This window comes from Accipiter gentilis, chromosome 2 (assembly GCF_929443795.1).
Source record: "Accipiter gentilis chromosome 2, bAccGen1.1, whole genome shotgun sequence".
Taxonomy (NCBI): domain Eukaryota; kingdom Metazoa; phylum Chordata; class Aves; order Accipitriformes; family Accipitridae; genus Astur; species Astur gentilis.
The window spans coordinates 736,096-758,445 of record NC_064881.1 but is presented as its reverse complement, the minus strand read 5'-3'; the positions used below and the strand labels follow the sequence as shown (position 1 = coordinate 758,445).

Sequence of the window (22,350 nt, the reverse complement as noted above, 5' to 3'; positions counted from 1 at the left end):
ACAAAACCAAGCTTTTTTTTCTTTTTTCTTTTTTTTTTTTTTTTTAAACCAATATAATCCATACAATACAATACAAGAGGAATTGACAATGCAGTACAATTTTAAAAATTCTTAATACTCGGACAAGAAAATCCTTCTTTTATATTATCTCTTCAACCGTCATTGCTTCTTATCTCCTTCCTTTTCACTCTTTTATTGCCTTTCAAAATAGATTATTTCCCTGGAAGATCGAATTTACAATCTTCTGCTGATTGAAATGTTTAAGTAGTGATTGATGAAATAAAAATGAGGCAGTTTGTGCAGCTGTGAGTGTGCAGGTATATTTCCACAGGATCTTTTCTATCCCTCACCATCTCACCTGCGGGATATACTTCCAATTTTACCTCCCAGAGCTGTGTTTTTTTTCTCCCCCCTCCTCCCCACTCCCGCCCCAGCCCCCTCCCTTGGTGTGACTCCTTAAATTCAGGTGAGAAGGTGTGATTCAGAGGTTTAGAATAAAGTGCGCCATCTGCTTTAAAAAAAACAGTAATAAAAAGAAGGGAATCCAAGTCATAGCTCCTTTCATCTTTTGTGAGGAAGACGGCAGAGTCCGAAAGGATCACCCTGCATGACTGAAATTTCCAATGTCCCCTACAGTTTGATATTGCTGTACACTGGGTAACAGACTAGCTTTAGGTCAACTAAAGATCATGAGTAAGTTAAACGGAGCATCTACTGTACAGGTGAGCGGGTGTGTGGAAGTCTGAGCGCTGCGTTTATTTGTTTCAAACAGAAAAAAAAAAAGAGGATCGTACTCATTTACATGAGGCAAAGTGGCAGCATCAGTACATGTGACAAAGCATTGTGATGACATGGGCGAACCTTCAGAAAGCAAGGGTGATTAGAGGACATCTCTCGGAGGACCGACAACTACGCCACGGCAGTGGAGTTCACTGGGAGCATCAGGGTGGCTGTGTACAGAGAGAGGGGAGGGGCAGAGGGAGGGAGAGAGAGCGAGAGAGAGGAGGAGGAGGAGGTACAAATACTTCGTGGTGACCTTGAGCAGGAGCCTAGAGGGGCAGATTATACATGAGGCTTGTCTTGCCAGAGAGAGTCCTCCCCGTTGGATCCCTTCATAGCCTGGTCTGGGCTTCGGGGATGTATATCTCAATGCTTTCGGCGCTCTCGGTAGCTGAGTTCTGGCGGACCGATGCAGCGCGCTTGGCAGCCATCAGCCGTTTCCGGGCCTCTTGACGCTGCGAGCTTTCCAGAGAGCGTTCTCGTATGAGTGGCACCTGACCTTTCGATGGCTTCTTTGGCACTGGAGGAGGGACCCTTCTCTCCTGATCAAAGCAGAAGGTTAATGGCATTATACAGCTTCTCAGGGAAAGGTGGGAAAAACTAGGATACGTCAGTAGTTAGAACACACATTTTACCTAAGGTTTGTTAGCTCTTATCTGCCTTTCTGTCTTCAGTGAACTGGCTTTTGTGCTCAAGGGTTCATAAACACAGGGCAGGGGCAAAGGGGAGGGGAGGGCTGGCCGCAGTGCTAACTTCTCCTCGGGGACGGTGCGTTAAACGCCTGGCGCTGCCAGGGCCGGGGCCCCCACCGCCAACCACTTAGTGCGGCTCCCCGGGGCGGGGGGCGGATCCAGGCGTCTCCTCCCAGTGCCAGGGGCTAGGAAGGAGAGAGCATCTCGGGCGCGGCCTCCCGCCGCCAGCCCAGCCGCCTGTGGCTTGGGAGCGGACGCCGCTCTCGGCAGAGGAACCCTGGAGGGCCCCGACGCCCGGGCTACCCTCTGCTAGTCGTGCGTAACGCTAGGCGCTCTTGCGACACGGAGATACCGTGGCTTTGGCGTTCCCAAATGCAGGTGGGAACTAGCTGCCTGCAGCTGGTGCATCAGAATAAATATTTTTTAATAACACCACATATTTATGATTATATTTTGTAGTGGCTTAATGACTGCGCAAAAATCCCACACGTTGGGCTTCACTGTGCAAACTCCTAAACTCTAGCCTCCTGCTAAATGGGCATGACAAGCTATAGTCAGCTAGAAATAGGAAAAACTGGTAGGAAAAACTTAAAAACCATTAAGAGAACATGCATTAATCATCATGGTGGCAGCTAGCTCCAGATATGCATTCAACAAGGAGGACCTTTATGTATATCCCGGTGCATGTACACACACACACACACACAAAAAAACCCCACCCCAACAAAAAAAAAAAAAACCCCTCAGAGAGGATCTCTCTCAAAAAAGAAAAGTGTATTCAGGTCTGAATTTCAGGCGGCCACAAAGACTTTGTCAAGTTAATTAGATTGTCTTTTAAGTTACATCCCCTTCCAACTGTGAACATGGTCTCTGAGCGAAGGGATTTTTATCGCACTACAAAGGTCCCATTCTGTCCTTACGTTTTCTCTCATGCTGCTCACAACAGCTTCCATGGCTCGAAATATAAAGGTGCTTAGTTACACTTATTCATACTTTGTTTTTTCTCTCCGTCCAAGGATTAATCTATGCTGCTTAAAAACGGCCCAGTGGCAAAGGCCAAAGGCAACTGCAAATATCAATTCCACAGAAAGTTCGGTTTGTTTTTTTAATCCTTTTTAAGAAAGGACATGATCTGTTTCATCTAAAATCATAGACAAATGCTGTTGAAACAGGAACACAGTCAGTGCAATTCTTTAAATTCTTTACCTTCCTACTGTAGGTCCCTTTCTTCAGCACTACTTAACTTCCTTTAACCCATTACAGTCTTCTTTTTGCTGGAAACTCTTTGAAATGTTTTTCAGGAGCAAAGAAAAGGCACAATTTTTTTTAAGGAAAGCTCTCGTTTCTTACTGCTGCAATTGCAAACACTTTGCCTACCCGTTTTACTGTAAAAGCTAATGAAAGACCATATACCAGCGTTTCTGTGCATGCATGTTTGACGGTTTTAACTTCCTTTTCTGATAGATACTGGGAAAAAAAAGAAGATAAGAAAATGACTTGCCTTCAGTACCTTGGGCTAGGAAAACACATTCCCATTCATTCCCCTACAAAACACACTAGGTGTGCACAAATGGTGTGAACATGGCACTCCTAAGTCAGGAATGAGTATTTAGTCTTGATTGGAGGAGGAGGGAGAGTGCTACCAGCACTGCCTTTGCAAGCTTCCTGCTGCAAGATTAATGGGGTTTGATATTATTATGGTTATTTGTCCAAAATAAAACACCACTTTGGTCATCAGCAGCCAGCTGACCGTAAGTTGGGGCAGCCCAGACTCCTGTCTGAGCCACTGTACCTGTAAGTCACGTTCCCCCTCCTTCCGGTGACCCTACCTGTTGTCTGTATTCATTGCTATCAGACCAGCCACACTGGAAATTCAGCCATCAAATTACATACCTATAGAAGCGCAACATTAGACCGTTGATTCCTCTAGGAATGGGTCTGTCTTTTAAGGATTTTCTGAAACATTTGTGTATTTTGGCACACCCAAGTGCTGTTTGTCTCGATGCAGATAGTGAGGAAAAACATAAGGCAATGGTGCCAAATGAGAATGGAAAGTGAAATGTGGCTCACACTTGGAGATGTGGTAGTTTTTCATGGTGACAGAAGAAGACTACATTTAAAAAAAAAGACCAAAGCTCCAGATGATTTTTATGCTACCTTGGGTAAACGACACTACCAGCAAAGTGAACCTGTTTATGAACTCACCCATTAAAAAAAACCCAAAATAAATGAAAAACAAACAAACGGGCAAAAAAAAGTAACATTTTCACTCTTTCATGTAACATTTTGGAAGGCATATTTTTGATATTGCTCTGTTTGTAATCTTGGTACCAAAGTCAGCGATGGTTACAGTGCTTCCCTAATTTTTTCAGTAACACAACCTAGAACTCTTGCTATATGCAATAATATGAACCGTAAATGTGATTTATTTAATTTTAAGAATCAATATATAAGGCAGTTCCTTCCAACGATTGATCTTCTAATATGATTAAATGTAAAGCTTAACAAAGTACCACATTCCCATTATCCGATTCACAAAGACAGATTTGGTTTAAAAATATGCCTGAAACATATTACAGATAATATCCCAGATGATTATTATGTAAACATTGTTATTACAATGAAATTAATTTGATATGAGCTTCATTTCACATTTTTAACGTCAATGCTGTAACACAGAGGCCTATTTAATCTGTCCAGTATTTGTGCAGGGTTTTAAATGAAGCATACAAAATCTACAATGTTCTACCTTCTTGTCATGAGGATCCATCTGTTTCCAATTATTGGCCTTTAACTGATGAAGTTCATCAAATTTCATACTAATATTTTCTATGGACAACTGCAGCATATCCCAAAACCCTGCTAAATCCTGGGAGGTCGGCCGTGGATGTGCATTAGGATTCTGTGCAACAGAAGAAAAGAAAAAAACCACATTGGTTTTAGTACCTCTTAATGTAAAGCATTTGTGCAAATGGTTACGAATCTTGCTAGCAAAGCAGTTCCAGCAGATCCAAGCGATCGGAGAGACACAGAGAAGCAAAGCGGAGCGCTACTTACTGGCAGAGTTTTTTTCATGGAGTCTGGCTCAGTGTTGAGCTGCTGTGCCCCTGCAAGCTGCCACTCACTGAAGGCAGTGGCCAGCCCCTTTGGACCACGGGGAAAGGGCACGGGGCAGGTCCCCCATGGCAGGATCTGCCTAGGGATGTTCCTGGGCCCAACCAGTGATATCCCAACCACACTGAAATCAATTGCCAGCCTCCTCTTCACTTACATGAGGAAATGTTCACACGTGTAAAAAGACTGATACCTGTGCAAATGTACATTTGCTGCACGTGCAAATAGTGACATACCGATGCATGAACACTTTTTCCATACCCTGAGAACCTAAGGTCTACAAAAATACACCATGTGAAGTAAAATTGCCCCTTACACACCCCAGGCCAATTTCTTCATGTTTTTTGACAAGAATAACCTCTGCAGGGTGAAAAGCTTAGAAGACAACATGCAGAAGCACAGTAATCCCATTTTTACAGGTGTATTTTTGGGAAGAGTGAAACTGGGACGTGTGTGGGGAGCGTTGCTTTGCGTGTGCAAACTCAGTCCAGTTCATCAGCCCAAGAGTATTGCTCAGAAGAGCACACCTGGACTGTTAGCATCTCCAGCGCAGCATGGGCCAGAGGATGATGACCCAAGAGGTCCTAGGCTGTCTTCTGTCCCTTCAGTGCAACCCAGCTCTGAACATTTTCTGCATGCAGTGAACATACATGAAATGGTCCCTGCTCTGCTGGCAAAGTTCCTATGAGGGAAAGCTTTCTACAGGACGTGTCTCTGTAAGCTGGTTCCCAACTGAAACTCTTCAAATAAAATCAGGTGTTGCATACACTCACTTTAAGCATGTTTTTTTGTAAATGCTGAGGAGTCCCTACACCAGTCTGAGTCAGCAAGGTTTCATGGGTGCTGTGGCCTTGCAAGATTACATTGATATATTGTTATTAATTAATAAATAAGTTATTATTAGAAATTTGCATGTTGTTTTACACGGCTCAAGTTTTACTCTGTGTTAAAGTTTTCTCCCTCACCAGAGACAATAAACCCAAAAGAGTCAGTTTCTTGCCTTCTTATGAAATTTCTTGCAATTTTCACAGCAACACTAACAAATTATTTTGCTGGGATGATTATACCACCAAAGGAGCAATTACTGACAACAATAAAGCATATATTTTTAGATTCATAAGGAGACCAGAGATTACACTTGGATCCCTAGTTTTTCAGTGCTTGACACTAGCAGGTTGCCTAGTTGTAGGCCTTTATTTACAAAAATGTGCAACCAGAATGCTTTTTCAATTTTTGTATTAAGAATTGGAAGACTTATTCAGACAGAGCCAATTTCTGTTGCGTTTGTCCACTGAGGCAGATTCTAGTCTGGGTCTTGATTCCAGAGGTGGATTAACTGAAGTGGAAGACGGTCACCCCACTCTGGTGAGTATCACAGGGTTTGCCTTCCCTATGTTTTTGGGGCTTCTAGGAATCTATGCCAAAATTGTGAATTAAATGTATTGTATCTACTCTGCAAGGATGGATTGTTAATTAAAAAGTTTTAAAATTTTTATAAGTGCTGGCATTTTTGAGAATACTGCTTTAGATACTTGGTGTGAAATGTATTTTTATTTATCAACAGGAATATAATTCTGATTCTACTACTACTACTACCAGCATAAAAATAGCAAATAATAATAATAGTGGTAGCATATGCCAATTATATACAGTAATAGTAATGATAACATACTGGCTTTTTTTCCTCTTTGCCCTTTTAGCACTCTGGAAAATTATTTTTCTCTTTTTCATTATTGGGGTTGTGGAACATGAAGCACCAACTTTCAGTGTCTGATTTCCTGGTATTTCTGTCTTGTTTAATACAGGTGGCATTGGGGTTACATGGGAAAGCCCCACTCATGAGACTTCTCGTCCACCCTGAAAAACCTTAAGGTCTTTTACCCAAATATCTCTGTGCCCATGCAACCTGAACTCAGAGGTCAAGGAACATATCCTTGCTCCTCTGAAATCAGTAGCAGAGCCTCAGTGGTATTTCACCCAAAGCTTTTGCCTGTTGTTATTTTCAGGGTCTCAAGCTATTGTGAAACTCATGCTGACTCCACCAAGTTTCATAGAGTTACTCCGAAATTCATATCAAGGCCTTTACTGGAAAAACTACCATGTTAGAAAATCTGTCTAGTTTAGGCATGATTATTCAGAGGTTGTAAAAGGCACACAACAGTGTCTAGCAGAAAAGTTACATACCAGGTTTTCTTCACAAAGTTCTCTGAACTGGTAAAATTTCTGGGCCATGAGAAGCTGGGCACTGCCCACCGCAGTTCGAATTTTCCCTAGAACTGAGAGAAAAAGAAATGTAAGTCATGATATTTTCTTTGCAGGCAACTAAAACCCTATAAAAAGAGAGGAGAAAGCTGTGCAGTAGTCAGCTCTGGCTTTCAAAAAGCATGTTATCTCTCAGTCACAGATTAGAGAGAAACTGATAAATCTAATGCCAGATCTGCGCTAGGCAAAAATACTAATCTGTTGCTGCATCTCACTCTCATTCCCCCAGTGAGACCAGTTGTAATCAGCAAAGAGTGCTTCCATGGCAGTATAAACACGGCTAATCAAAAGCTTTTGCAACCTGTGTAGAAAGCTCACCAGAACTTACACTTCTTGTCTTCACTGTGACCCAGGCTCAGGCGTTAAATACAAACCCAGGTCCCTGTGCAAGGACACGCAGCTTTCAAAGCCTGTGATGCCATCTACACTGTTTGGAAAACACTGCATCCACCAGCATTTCTGCCACCTTGCTTAGCAACTTGGTGCCTTGCTCCCAGGTTTAGCTGAGTGTTGCTTGATCTGAGCTCCCAGAAGGGAATGGTGATTTTAATGCACACCGATGAATCTCATTCGGACCCTCTGAGTACTCTGCATGAGCACAATCTGAAGCAGCTTCTGCCTTTGAATCGGGATGTCCAGGCATGCTTCAGGGAGAGATCACACACTGTCCTCTCCTCCTTGCTGGTGACCTGGAGGGAGGTGTCAGAGTCCTAGCCCAGCTCCTGTGCTGTCTGGGGACTCCTTTGTACAGACATCTGGGTACTTATGGTCTCTTTGGACTGGCTGAGCGCTGTGAAGGACTGCAGTGAACCAGAAGACAGCCCATAGTAAATGCCTCTGAACAAAACAGGAGATCATACTGTTTTGGTTGCATTCAACCTCACTGAAACGGTGGGGTTTTAGTGCTGCAAGGGGTAGTTGGGAATACACTACCCAAAACTGAGGCATACAGTGGTGCATTCAGAGACTTTTCCCTGGGGAAGTCTCTGAATTTCCCTGCATTTCCCTGGGGCTTTGTTGAGCTCTGTGTGTGCGTGTGTGTCTGTCTGTCTGTGTATGTGAAAAAAGAAGCAAGCATGCAGAAACAGGGCAGAAAGGCAGAAAGACAGAAAGACAGACATGGACTCAACTGGCAGTAGGACAGTGAATCCAGAAAAGAGAGTGTGATTTTGAGGACTGCTGATTGAAAGAAAATTGATGCTGTAAGCAAGAAAGCAGCTACTGGTTTGCTTGAGACTTTCAATGCTCAGGAAAAAAAACAACAACTATGCTATATGCAGTCTTTAAATAAACATGTTGGCATCACGGATGTATCTGGCTCCATCATTAATTTTCCCTCTCAGCTGAAGTAACTTATTATCCCCCAATTCTCTGGTTAAATATTGATTTAAAAACTAATTAAATTACTAAAAAAATTAATTACCACTTCTTTAATGAAAAACATGAATGGCAGCCACTGTGTCACAATTTTCACTATCATTTCTACTCATAGATATTTGCATTCTTCCAGCCCTCAGATAAACACAGCAACTTTCCCAGGACAAATTTACAGTCTGGATACATGAGGCAGGTGAGGGAGGCACAGGAAAAACAAAGAGATGAAGTGGCCTGCTCAAGGTGAGTGAATTGTTGGCAGAGCCTAGAAGAGATACTAGCCCTAAGCTGCCATTCTCTGTAGCATCCCCTGGGCATGGTCACTTTCTGTATAAAACCTAACACAATGTTAGCAGAGCTCCACTGGGAAAATACTGCTAAGTATTTTGACTTACCACAATGAAAAATAAATAAATAGCGAAATAAATAAACACAACTTTGCTCTAACCCCTTCTAACAACATTTTTAGGGTCTCACAGTCCTGTGACCGGGTGCAGTGCATGATGGCAGCTTGCGACCAGAATGCCACCATGCAACGTTTGGCAAGAGAAAGGCCACTCCACAGGATTCACTTGCATAGTCACACACTAAGCAAACTGGCACAAACACTCGTGATGAACTGAAACCTGACACACAGCAGTACGAAATCTGCGTTCTGCTCCTCCAAGACAAATGGCTTTTCCTTCAGCAGCCTTAAAGCTTGCTTCTTAAGGCTGCTGAAGGAAAAGTGGGATGTGGAGTTCATTTATACTTCAGACATACGAAGGGGGGGGGGGGGGGGAAAGGGGAGGGAAGAGAGAGCATTTTCAAATTTTTTTCAGAAACTATAGGAGAGAGGTCTGTGAACACGCACAGAGCTCAGACTTTCATTTTGTTCCCAGAACTGAACTCAGCACTGCCAGGAAATAGCCGTGAGCTGGAAGATTCACTAAGCAGAATATTTTCAGCATATTGCACAGGGAGTTTTGCACACAACTCTCATTATTGTTAGCAAGGCTTGCGTGTCTAATTCTATGCGCACAGTGCTGAAAATGGACCCCTTGGTGTGTCTAGTCATTTATGCAACCCAATATGCAAACCGCTCAACTGAAAGGACTTTTCAATAGTAGGAGGAGCTACTCCCGGAGCTTTCATGTGGTTCCCATTGTTATGAAAACTCTTCCCACTGAGTATATTTGGGAACAGCTGCCTCATCTGGAGCTCGGCCACTCTGGCGCTTCCCAAGACTTGAGAAGGAGAGAAAAAACGGTCTCTTGACTTCTCAGGACAAAAAAAAGACAAGGCAGGCTCTTCCTGGAAACCTGCACCACCTGAGTTGAAAATCACATCCCAAGCATGAAGAAATGTAAATACACCTTGTTGGTGATGGATGGGAATGTGCGCCTTTCTTTGAGGGAAGAAGACCTTAATATTCAGAGATCTCAGCAGAGGGAAAAGGAAGTCCTTGTCCTTGGCTGCCTAGCGACTGGCTATTTGCCTAAAAACCATCATCCCAGCTGACTGTGGGATGCATGCTGATGCTGTTCTCTATTGTTGCCACTTCTGCTGTAGCTGTGGCTGTATCTAGTCAAGTGTCACTGATTCCTTGCCCCTCCAAAGCAAGTGGCCTGTTAATGTGCAACCCGTCAATAACCAACTCTGTCACGGAAGTTAGAAAAAAAAAAAAAAAAAGACAAAGCATGCGAAAGACTGAAAGGAATCTCTCCAGAAGGCACAAAGCCTTATCAATAGCCAAAGTTTTGTTTCCAAACGCACATTGCTTATAGTGTTTCGAGGCAGAATGCTAGTTTCCCTTACTCAGTCAAAACCTCCAGTGCCAAAGAGAAAGGCCAAGGTGTAGTAAAAAAAACCCCAAAAGTAAAAATAGACCGATACTTTCTTAGGAGAAAAGCCTGCAAGGTTTGAAGCCAAATACCAAGAAAGTAAATGGAATTGCAAAGATAATACTCAAAACACATCAGAAAAAGATCAGAGAAATCTTTAACAGCAAGGGAAATGGGGTACAGGAGAAAAACATAAACATTCAAATTGATGTGTTTGGCTAATAGGATACAAACAAAATGTATAAAACCAAGCAACAACAAAAAATACTGACCCATCAAGATGCAATTATAATGGATTTAAACACCTATATATAATGTTATTCATGTCTGCTTTCTATTCCATACAGGGTTATACAACACACTCAACACCGTTGGATCTGAATGCCTTCCAGTAATGCATTAAGCAACAGTATTAACATCCATCATATGCTTTGCTGTCACCCCATCCCCAGGGGGAGAAGAGTGTGTACTGCAGTGTTTTGTTTTTATAGTTTGAATTTTTCCTTCCCCCACCACCCCAGCTTCTTGCTTTGACCTCTCTTCCTTGTAAACCCAGTTCTCTCCTGTGACGATTTGTAAGAAATAGACAGTTATGTCTATTCTGGAAGAACTGCTTCGGTATAGCTATTTTGATATAACTCAGCTATTGTGGAGTGCCTCCTCACTATTATTGTTCTTGACTAGGGGTTGCAGAATGTTATTCTAGGGTAGACACATGCAGTGAATTTCCTTTTGTCTCTAACCCTGCGACCTGTTCTCGTTTTTAAAACGTTCTTATATATAGACTTAGACTATATGCTGTTCAAGCAATAAGTTCTTGCTTCTCTTTTTTCTAAGAACCACATAGGACCTACTTTGGGATTGTAGAGCTCTATGTGTTTCCCCCCTCCATTTTTCATGTGAAAAGAAATGAAACAACAAAAAAAGAATTGCAAACACAAGCAAAAAAGTGGTGATATTTTCATCTGCTCTACCTGGGAAGGAGACTATGTGTGTAACAAGGATAACAAAATATAAGAAAACAACAATAAAAGACACCTGAAGTGATGTGAAAAGTCATCACATCATAGAAGCCACTGGATAGAAGGAGCAGCAGCATTATTTGGCCCTAACCCACCAACTGATCTGTTTGCATTTCAAACTTTGACAGGCCCTAGGGTCTAACAAGTGACAAAGGAGGCACTTTAGGACTGTGACTATCAAATGCCCTTATTGTGAAAACACCTGGTTGGTAGGTAGGGCGCAAGCTAGGGAACAGAAGCCCAGAGACTTGCTCATTGCCCCAGGAGCAAGTGGCAGGAACAATAGCCGAAATTACAGGGACACAGCCTGACATTTGCGTTGCAGATGTTGGCTGAGCATTGTGCATATGAAGCAATCCTGCCATAGAGCTGTCACAATCCATTTCCAAGCCAGGATGGACCAGCGTTTTAGCCTATTCATGTTGACAGACCTACATTTAAATAATGCCAACCATGACAAAACCCAGGAAATTCAAAGTTAAAGCTACTACTCAGGTCTTTTAAGCTCAGCTGTTAAGGAGAAAACAGCCAAATGGAGCAAACCATGGAAGGAGCAGTCCTAGCTTTGAGTCATATATACTTATAGGAGTGATCTCATTGAAATTAATAGGGCTGTCTGCATGAGTAAATGCTGTTCACTGGGAGTAAAGCAGTTTCCATGTGTTCTCTGGCTTACTTGGTTTTTATTGGCACACTTCATGTTTTTTCCCTGACTAGATTGTTTCCTTGCTTGTGGATTTCTCTTTTTTCCTTGCTAGCCTCTGGACACTGGCAGGGCTTCCAACCGGGAGCTGGCTTACCTTGGAGAAACCCTTGTGTATGGAGAAGTCCCTTCTGGGGAGAAAAGAAAACCAGAAAAAGAAAAGGACGAGTCAGGCATACAGCCTGGCACGTAGCCAGGGGGATTCCAGCAGGACTCCGCCACACGTCGGGCTGGTGACGGTCCCTCTGCAAGGCTGCATCAGTGCACTGCAGGACAAGGCCGCCTCACTCCTCCAGGCGGCAGGGACCAGGACAGCTTGGGGAAGCCCTGCAGAGGACTGGCAAATGGTTTTCCTTGCTCATGGCTCACTCAGAGTGACTGCACGGGTCTCCTCTTTTGCCATGGACAACTATTATGAAAAATATGTCTTTTCCTTAACTTTCTTCTCTTGTGTCTAGCCTTCACTCTTTAAGTTTTCCTTTGAAACAATCAAAACAAAACAAAACAGCAGAAAGTGTGCAAGCATTGCGTAATTTGCTAGAACTGGCTGAATTTGCAGAGACTCTGGTCCTAAGCAGCGAGGTTACTGCAGATTGGAGGTCAACCTTTGTTTGCAGACTAGCCCAGAGGAGTATAATATACACACAAGACAATTATAATGACATATCTTGTCAGAGCCTTGGTTTTCTGTTTTAGTTTTTACTTGATTGGCCTAACTTGTCTTGCCACTAAACCCACATTACACCTGACCTGTGGCGAATCAGGCCCACTGTTTGCTTCCAATGATTATCTTTGCATTGAAGCCACATTACAACCCCATGTGAAAAAGAAACATTTCTGAAGGGGAAGCAAAATTGTATTGGTTTTGTTTGGCAAGGTTTTGGTAGCGGGGGGGGGGGGTTACAGGGGTGGCTTCTGTAAGAAGCTGCTGGAAGCTTCCCCTGTGTTCGAGAGAGAGCGAGCCCATACTAGCTGGCTCTAAGACGGACCCGCCGCTGGCCAAGGCTGAGCCAATCAGTGATAGTGGTAACGCCTCTGTGATAACATTTTTAAGAAGGAAAGAAAGTTGGGACGGGGAGAAACTGCCGCCGGAGTGAGGAGTGAGAACATGTAAGAGAAACAAGCCTGCGGACACCAAGGTCAGTGAAGAAGGAGGGGGAGGAGATGCTCCAGGCGCCGGAGCGAAGATTCCCCTGCAGCCCGTGGTGAAGACCCTGGTGAGGCAGGCTGTCCCCCTGCAGTCCAGGGAGGTCCACGGTGGAGCAGATATCCACCTGTAGCCCGTGGAGGACCCCACGCCGGAGCAGGTGGGTTCCCGAAGGAGGCTGTGACCCCGTGGGAACCCCGCGCTGGAGCAGGCTCCTGGCAGGACCTGCGGATCTGTGGAGAGAGGAGCCCACGGAGCAGGCTTTCTGGCAGGACTTGTGACCCCGTGGGGACCCGCGCTGGAGCAGTGTGCTCCTGAAGGACTGCACACCGTGGAATGGACCCATGCTGGAGCAGTTCGTGAAGAACTGCAGCCCGTGGGAATGGCCCACGTTGGAGGAGTTCGTGGAGGACTGTCTCCCGTGGGTGGGACCCCACGCTGGAGCAGGGGAAGAGTGTGATCAGCCCTCGTCCTGAGGAGGTGAAGCGGCAGAAAATAACGTGTGATGACCATAAACCCCATCCCTGTCCCCCTGTGCCGCTGGGGGGGCTTGGTGGTGAAATCCGGGAGGGTAGTTGTGCCCGGGAAGAACGGAGGGGTGGTGGGAAGGTGTTCTGAGATTTCATTTTACTTCTCATTACCTTGCTCTGGTTGATTTGTAATAAATTGAGTATGTTTTGCAAAATTGAGTCTGTTTTGCCCGTGACGGTAATAGTGAATGATCTCTCCTGTCCTTATCTCGACCCGCGAGCCTTTTGTTATATTTTCTCTCCCCTATCCAGCTGAGGATGGGGGAGTGATAGAACGGCTTTGGTGGGCAGCTGGTGTTCAGCCAGGGTTAACCCATCACAAAAATGAAGCCCTCCAATTTTTCCAGAAAGGTTAATGCCCCACGTGAAATAAAAACAATAGCAAAAAATCCAGGAAAAGCCAGGCTGAGGCCGTAGGTGCATGTTCCCGTGCCCACTGCAGCTGGGGAAAAATGTGGTCAGAGACTGCTTGCTAACAGCACTGCATGGGGAGCCAGGCCTGTTGCTGCTATTTCTGTGTGTAATTGGTTACTCCGGAGGCCTCATCCAAATAGTCACCAGCATCAGCGACTAGGCTCTGACTATATGAAATTTTTCAGGGGAGAGGTAGGAGAGAGCAGGGGGTTGATGAGAAAAAAAAAAAAAAAAGGTAAACAATTGATATCACCTGAGGCCTGATCCAAAACATCAACCAAATCTCACAAGTTGTTTAGCCCCATATCTCTAACATCTTTTTTTTTTTAATGAGAGCCCTAGAGTTTGTAGCCAACATCCCGGTAACAGCAAAATACACAGAAACGATATCAAATATCCTAGCTCAAAGCGTGAGTGGTATTCATCTGCCTGTTATAATACATGCCACGGCTTTATCAGAAAATGATTTCAGATAAAACCAGAATATACTATACAATAAATAATTCATGGCAGAAGGGGAGCCACATTTCTCTCTATATTGGCATTTCATCGTGCAGCCACTGAACCACAGCTTGTTTTTATACACAGCAGCAGACTCCATTTCCCAGCTAGAAACATTCAATCCCATCTGGTAGATTCATTCCCAGCTAGATAATACCCAACGTATCTATGTAACATACAAGCTACTGTCAAACAGCAGCGAGCCGTCTCCCCGAGACAGCTGTTTTGCACAAGGGCCGCATTGTCTGGAGGAAGCGCGGATCATTTTACGTGGAGCGCCTGGGGGATGAGCCCTCTGTCAGCTGCCATGGCATCGAGAAAACCTCGCTCATCACACGTTCTCGTTATTTTGTTATCTGGCCAAACACATGCTGGGGATGTCAGGTTGAAAACAAAGGATGTGTTCCCTGCTCTGGTTATATTTCATTAGGAAAACCAAAGCAAACGCACCTCTTCTGCTCTTTCCTCCCTCTCTTCAAAGTTTATAGATGTATGAAAAACACATATTTTGGGGCAGGGTTTGTAACAGCCAGGCTTTTGTTTCTGGCGCTGCTAAGCGAGCAGAGCGGCCCCAGCCATATGCTTTTCCTTGGCACCAGGTAGAGCGGGGCATGCTGTGCCGCAGCAGAAAGCCCCATGCAGCCTCTGCAGGAGGCAGCTGCCACGTGCTGGAGCGGCCAACAGTGTCACACCAAAACCAGTACCTCACCAGTGACCACAAAACCCAGGTAACCCCTTTCCTCCTCCTGTTTCCAGAAATCACGAGAAGTGCTTCATGTCAGAAAAATGAAGAGGAGGAACAATCTGCAGGACACATGCCATGCATGCTGTAAGGAGGCATTGGGAATAGCCAGCCTAACCACTCCTTTATCTTCCTCATAACTGACTTCTCCCACCGATTGCTCAAAATAAGAGCCCTTTAAAATTATCATGTATCAAAGACACCAAGATACTGAGAGAAAATTTTGTACATGGATATACACGTTCTGCATGTATCAATCTTGTAAAATTCTCTTCATGTTCTTTTCCCAAGGTGAGCAACTACTTTGGTGCACAAAGTTTGTAGTTTTTTCCATTATTATCAATGCATAGAATCACAGAAAGGTCATAAGGGACCTTTAAAGATCATCTAGTCCAACTTCCTTGCCATGGTCAGGGACATCTTTCACTAGATCAGGTCTCAAAGCCCCATCCAGCCTGGCCTTGAACACTTCCAATGATGGAGCATCCACAACTTCTCTGGGCAACCTGTTCCAGGGTCTCACCACCCTCATTGTGGAAAATGTCTTCCTTATGTCCAATCTAAGTTGTGACAAAGAGAAAGCAAGTGGTTTTTTTGACTTGGACTTGCAAATGTTGTGTATTCCCTATTTGTTATATGTTCATACTCCTTTTTCAGTCTAAAATCTCTTAGCTCATGGGGTTTATTTCTTGCATACTAACAACAGAAAACCTTTGTATTCTGATACATTTTCAAAGAGATTTTGGAATGTACTGATGACGTAAATTAAAAATGAGGTTCAAATACTCTAAAACTTGGGGAATCTGGATCTGCTTTGAAGGCTAATCCTTCTATATTTTTCCCTCAGAAGAAATTGCTAGCCTATTATATAACAGAATTTTTTTAGAAATAGAAAATCTTAACATACCTTAATGTTAAGGTTATCTCATACTTTCCATTAGAAGTCAATTTCCAGTTGCTTACAATAGTGTCTAACTTTAACTATCTAGATCAAACTTCTCTATGGTTGTTTCTTTCATTAGATTGAATGGAAAGTTCCAGCAGAAACAGCTAAGAATAACAGAAATATTTCTAAGAATTTAAAAAAAATTTTTTTTGCCAGTGTTAATTCCTTTCCATAAATCAAAACCTTCATGTCTCAAAAGAATTCTAGTGCCACCCTTCTTGAAAGGAAGGGTTAGAAATTTGGAAGAAGCAATCCTGGAGCTGAAGTAGTTAGTAGCCCTTGCTCTGGTAGGAGCTAACTTGGGAGTCGGAAAATTGTTATTTGTATATCCAGGAAAATATACTTAGGTGTGCCTAAATTACACAATATTGAACTCTGTATATGCAGCTGCTCCTTACTGTTTTCTAGAAGCTCTCTGTTAGAAACTGAAAAAGCTTCATTCACAAGGAGTATGCTCCCAAGCTCATAGGTTTTCCTATGTCCAGAAGTTGACAGCTCTCAATTGGATTGCTCCTTGTGATGGAAATAAATGGAAAAAACTTCCATTTTGACTGGGAGAAAAAATTCTGGACAAGGAGGCATATGTTCAGCTCTTCTTCCCTAATTAGAATGAATGAATAAGACCTGAGCTACCCAACCCTTCTTACTAATGAAGGCTTACTAGACATTCCCATTACCTTACAGGTAGGGTAATACTTCTGGCAGCAGTGACAACTGAGATGTAGTTTGCATGTGTGCGTTTTTTATCACAGAATATGGAGACCTTGTTTTATCGGGAAGATCTAAGAGGAATGAGAACTGCAAGGGAGACGAAGGGAAGCTGGAGAGGGGAAGAGAGAGAGAACAACTTGGAAGCATGACTGAAATCTCTTTCAGCTGGGAGAAGCATCTGAAGACTCTGATGCCAATCACCATCTAAAAAGACAACTAAAATATGAATTTAATGAAAAGGAATGAGAATCTGTTCAATTATATTCTAAGGTTATGAGAAGTAATTTCAAATGGAAGAGTTAAGAAACATTAATACTACAAGATCCCTAGCCACAACCTCCTAATTATCCGTTGAACTATGCAATCCCAAAAGCTAATACCTTTGGAGTTTCAGAAGTGCCGAGCATTTGCATTCCCTGTCAACTTTAATAAGGATTATTATATGCATACATACAGTCCTTTCGAGAATCACGACCATAGCTAAATAAGAAAGGGCACGATACAGAATTCACTGGAGTAAATGTGACCTGTATTAAATACTTCTTTGTAGTTTCAATTTTATTGTACACAGTTACTTACTGTCCTCTGGTAAGTTGTTTTCCCGTTCTTCTCTCTCCATCTGTTGGCACCAGCCCTCCATACGATCTCTCTCTGCCTGAAGTAGCTTCAGAAACCAGTGGCCATCTCGTGGGCACACTGACCTTTGAACAGCTTCCAGAGGATCTTCGGTTATAGAGTCAATCCAGGGGTCAGGAGGAGGTAAAATTGACGGATCAAAATCTGTATCAAAGTCATCATCCACTGCACATGCATGGTAATGGTTTCCTGACCCTTGTATGCTAACGGTAGAAGTACTTGCATCTCGGGAAAATTGTCTTGATATTTGTCCAGAACATGTATTGTCCTCTTGAGGGTCGATTACTTCAAAGTTCTCATGGAAATCCAGGTCTGCTTGCACGGCTGTTGTTACACTGTTAGATCGTGTAAACCTGCGAAAGCTTTGGAGAGCACAAACATGAAATGTTTAGAAAGCTTTTTCTAGGTAAGTCAGTAAGAAAGGAGTTATTAAGATTCTGCCACTCCTCCTAAGACTGACAGTCATGGCTTTCAGTGCTACATTCAGGTGCTTTTTCTTGAAATCATCAGCATAAACTTCTTTTCTCATTGCAAGCCAACAAGCAAGCATCTCTTTTTTTCCATGCAAACTCACTGTTTATTGAGGCAAGTACCCCTAATTGTTGTGTGGTTTAACAAAGCCAGAGGCTAGCCCAAGAGACAGCTAATAGTGTCAGTAGCTCAGGATTTTAGGTTTACCAATTAATGAAAAGTTAAAGGCCCTCAATTTTAAGAAGTGGCCTATCTTTCAACTTTTAAAACTCACACCACTTTGAAGTTACACGCCCAAACTCACAAGTCACATTTAAAAATCATACATGTAAGATAGATAAGATACTAATACCAATGAGCCCACTATCTACGTAACGTTATACATTCCATTTATAAAAAAGATAAGTGTTTTTGACCCAGGTAAGTATTTTGTATTGCTTCTTCATAATTACTCTTCATAATTATGTACCTGCTAATGTCTCACAATTTTAGTGCCCATTCCCAGTGTTCAGACATATGTTTTTCACATTCAACCTTCAGTTTCAAAATGGTCTTCGCTTTTTCACCAAAGCTAGCATTCTCAGTCACTATTTATGTGACCCTCATTGTGATGGCTGCTACCCTGTAGGTAGCTTCCTTTCACCTTCCATATATTCCCTATGTTGGAACCTCTGGGGGCAGAGAGCAAACCCTGAGGGTGAAGACAAAAGCAGGGGAGAGACAAGGTTTGGGGCTTTGAGTTTGGGTGGGTTTTCTTTACATAAACAGCACTCTGAATTCTGCAGTCCAAGGCTTCTGAGGTGAACAGGCTGATGGAGAAGGAGCAGAGGGAAGTGTAAGGAGTAAGAGACACCTAATACAGTTGCAGGGGGTGGTAGTGAGAGCAGATATGACAAGCAATGAGTGGAAAATCTGCAGGCAAATAATTACAGAGTTGGGGTAACTCTAGAAACTGATGCACTGAGGAACACAGGAAAACAAGCTAAGCAGGCATCTGTCTTGCCCCATGATGATAAAGAAGGTAGGATCATAAAGTAATTAATGTAGATGTTACTTAAATTACTAATATTTAGGCTTCAGAATTAGCATAGTTTTGGACTGAATAGGGACAGATTCCCATCCCTTCTTTTTACTAATCCAGGATGCCTGTGCACTCATGCAGCTAGTAATTAGCTTCTAATTTGTTCACAATCTCACATTTACTCTTGAAACCAGTGTTATGACCCAATTCCCTATGATATTTTGGTTAGTTTGAGCTCAAGCAGCAATGAAAATGCTGAGCAGACAGGTGTGCTGGATGCTGGGCACTATTTCACTCCCTTTCACTTACATTCCACCTTCCACTGAAGAGCAATAGCCAATTAGACAAGTGCAACTGACAGCAAAACTTCATCAAGTGTATTTAGTCTGCAACTGAGGAGGGAGCAGATGGAAGGATGTTGAGGGAGAATTTGACATCCTATATACTTGATGCACTTGGATACCTCAGAAGGAGTGCAGCAGACTTCAAGGAGGACTGTACCAGGTTCTGCTGATGATAGAGGAAATTAGTGGGTGTTGATCTGGGGCTTTGAGAGGAGTAGAGCAAAGCAAAACAGGAGTTGAGAAGGGTTGTCTAATTAAAAAAAAGGCCAATTCCTCTGCAAAGGAAAGCTCAAATTAACTTCTCAGCCACACCAGTCCCTGGAAAATTTTAATAATAGATTGTGTACATATTTTTTTATAATGGCCTAGAATACAAACATTTTAATATAGTGCCCGCTGCTTACAGTCCTTTTGAAGCAGGTATTGTTAAACGATGCAAAAGTCATGGCTATGCCACCACCATTTTGCACAATATACACCTGAAAAATATGGAGCGAGCAGAACTCTCCAGCTTGGTAGTATTTATCCTTTGACAAGCAGAGCAAAGCATTTTGCTACAGACTGATACAGCAGAAAAAGCTCAAAAAGGAGGACAAGGATCATTGGACATATGTTATGGCTTTCATAGGAGGAAAGACGTTTCTTGGTTTAGAAAACAGGTGGCTGAGGAGGGATATGAGAGACCTATGAAATCCCGACTAGGTGATGTTTCACCATTTCTCAGAGTGTAAGAACTGTGGGGACGAAGGCAGCCAGTTGCAAGGCTTAGAGGTCTAAAAATTTACATCTAGTGAAAGGAAGTATTTCTTTACACAATGTGTAATTAAATTGCCGCAGGATCCTGGGAAAACCAAAGGTAAAAATAGGTTCAAAGGGAACCTGATCAAATTCACAGGAGATAGGTCCAGGAAGAGCTATTACACAGATGTCATATCTGGCTTAGGAAGTCCCTGAACATCAGACTGCTAAATTGGGAAGGTCTACTGGGAGAAGTAGCCCTTCATACACACCCTTTATACTTTTCCTTTACACATACTCCTTTACACTTTTCCTAAGTACCTGCTACTGGCCCCTCCCAGAGAAAAGCTGTTAGACTCCTATTAGTGGCTAGAAAGACTTTAGCTCTAGTCTGACATTACAGTGAAAATCTTTTGGTCCAATCTAGTTTTTTTGAAAATGGTTTAATCCACCGACCTGACAAATCCCTTACCTGCCCTGAAACTCGTGCATGCATACACACTCACACACACATTAAAAAAACCCCAAACAAACACATGTGTGCCCACACAGGCATATAGTCACACAAGATTTCTTTTCAGTCATTTAGTCAGGGCTCACTGAGAGCCAAGGCATTAGTACACAGTGTACTCTTCCACACCTTCCACTGTACTGGAGAGAAAAGCAAACGCCTTAATCCAGGCTCATTCTTGGTGCCCCTACCTCCACCCTCCACGATGCAGCTGCCTTCTGCTTTCCCCAGTGCCCTAGGCTCTGATATCCTTCTGTTTCAGATGACCATTTGTAATTTCAGTTAACACCCTGGCTTTTCAGTGTACACCATCAAGGTCTACTTGCCAAGAGGATGTATGGCTGGAGGCACTACATTTCAAAGCTTTCAGGAGCAGACTCTTACTGGGTTCAATATGAGCTAGTACCACGAAAAACAGACTCTGCTCAACAAATAAAATAGAATGACATACTTTTTTTGCCTTCATTTTATCTATATAATAATATGCTACAGGCTTGCTCGACGGATTCTTGGCACTGGATTGTGTAACCTATCTGTCTTCAAAAGAAAAACAACTTGGCAATAGAATATAGCATCAGTTAAAAATTAAAAAAATACTCCCAAGGAAATGTATGTTGAATGAAATGGAAATGCAGGAAGGAGGCACCCACTATCTGCCTGCCTCTAGCACATCTATGCAAAATGCCTAATAGATGGTAATTTTAGTCTCTGACACAGCTTCCTCACTCACTTCCAGGATGTTTTACTCTTACAAAATGCCATTTGTGTCCCACATGAACTTTTTTGTTTTGCTCTCAGTTAAAACTCCATACCACAGGAAAGCTGCTGAAGCTAATGCCCAAGTTTTCACTATTTCTACACATACAAAACACTCATGGGACTACCTAAGAAAGAAGCTTTCATAAATCGCTGGTAACCGTTAAAAACAGAGATTTGCTTCTTCCTCTGCTTTCAGGCTTGGCCCTTTTGTACTCAGTTGCGCCCTGCAGGCACAAGGTGTAATAATTACAGCTTCAGAGAACTGCAGCAGATATCTGGCCTAAGGTGCAGAAAGCCGTGAAACCTCAGACTGGATAAACCAGTATGTAGAACAACAGCACGATGTGTTTTGAACAGCAACAACAGGGTCACTTGTTAGCATTCAACGCTCCACTTCTAAGTCTTCTTTTGCTTTCCTTTGAAAAACATGTTTACATTTCAATGCAGAGGGCTTCTTTCTTTCCTAACCCCCCCCCCCCCCGCCCCCCCAAAACACAGAAAAGATCTAGGCTTCAAACCAACTGATGCATGGTGAGTCTCAGAGGCACTTACATTAAATCTGGCCTGTCTCACTTTACCCATTGACTGTACTCTTTCTTGGTTGTGGGCTTCTCTGCTAAGGTTGCAGCTGCTGTCAGCAGAACAAAACAAACTGCAGGAGTTAGCAGATACAGTACCATGTCTCCTAATGGCAGGATTTCAGCCATACATCTTCAAGCTATACAATCTTGTGTGCTTTGCTCTATCCCTCCCCCTTCTCACATTCACGTAGTCTTTTCATCACCAAAAGTCTTAGCAGGGAAACTCTAATCCTTTATGGCAATGTTAGAATAGACTATTTCAGTTGGAAGGGATGTAAAATGATCTCCTAGTCCAACTCCCTGACCATTCCAGGGCTGACCGAGTTAAAGCATGCTGTTAAGGGCATTGTCCAAATGCCTCTTAAACACTGACACGGCTGGGGCATCGACCACCTCTCTAGGAAGGCTGTTCTAGTGTTTGACCAACCTCTTGGTAAAGAAATGCTTCCTAAGGTCCAGTCTGAACCTTCCCTGGGGTGGCTTTGAACCATTCCGACGCATCCTGTCACTGGATCCCAGGGAGAAGAG

The 22,350-nt window shown here is 43.1% G+C and overlaps 1 protein-coding gene across 5 annotated transcripts in view; it reads right to left on the bottom strand.

Annotated features, from left to right (window-relative positions):
- Positions 1-447: 447 nt before the first annotated feature.
- DLGAP1 (DLG associated protein 1) overlaps positions 448-22,350 on the bottom strand; it is a 445,633-nt gene continuing 423,730 nt past the window's right edge. For all 5 annotated transcript variants that reach the window (XM_049821279.1, XM_049821270.1, XM_049821285.1 and 2 more), the window contains 4 exons: positions 17,341-17,759; positions 6,771-6,862; positions 4,222-4,374; positions 448-1,322 (listed from right to left, as the gene is read on the bottom strand). In XM_049821279.1, coding sequence (XP_049677236.1) covers positions 1,113-1,322; positions 4,222-4,374; positions 6,771-6,862; positions 17,341-17,759 — 874 coding nt within the window. In that variant the 3' untranslated portion in view covers positions 448-1,112. The remainder of the gene's footprint in view (positions 1,323-4,221; positions 4,375-6,770; positions 6,863-17,340; positions 17,760-22,350) is intronic.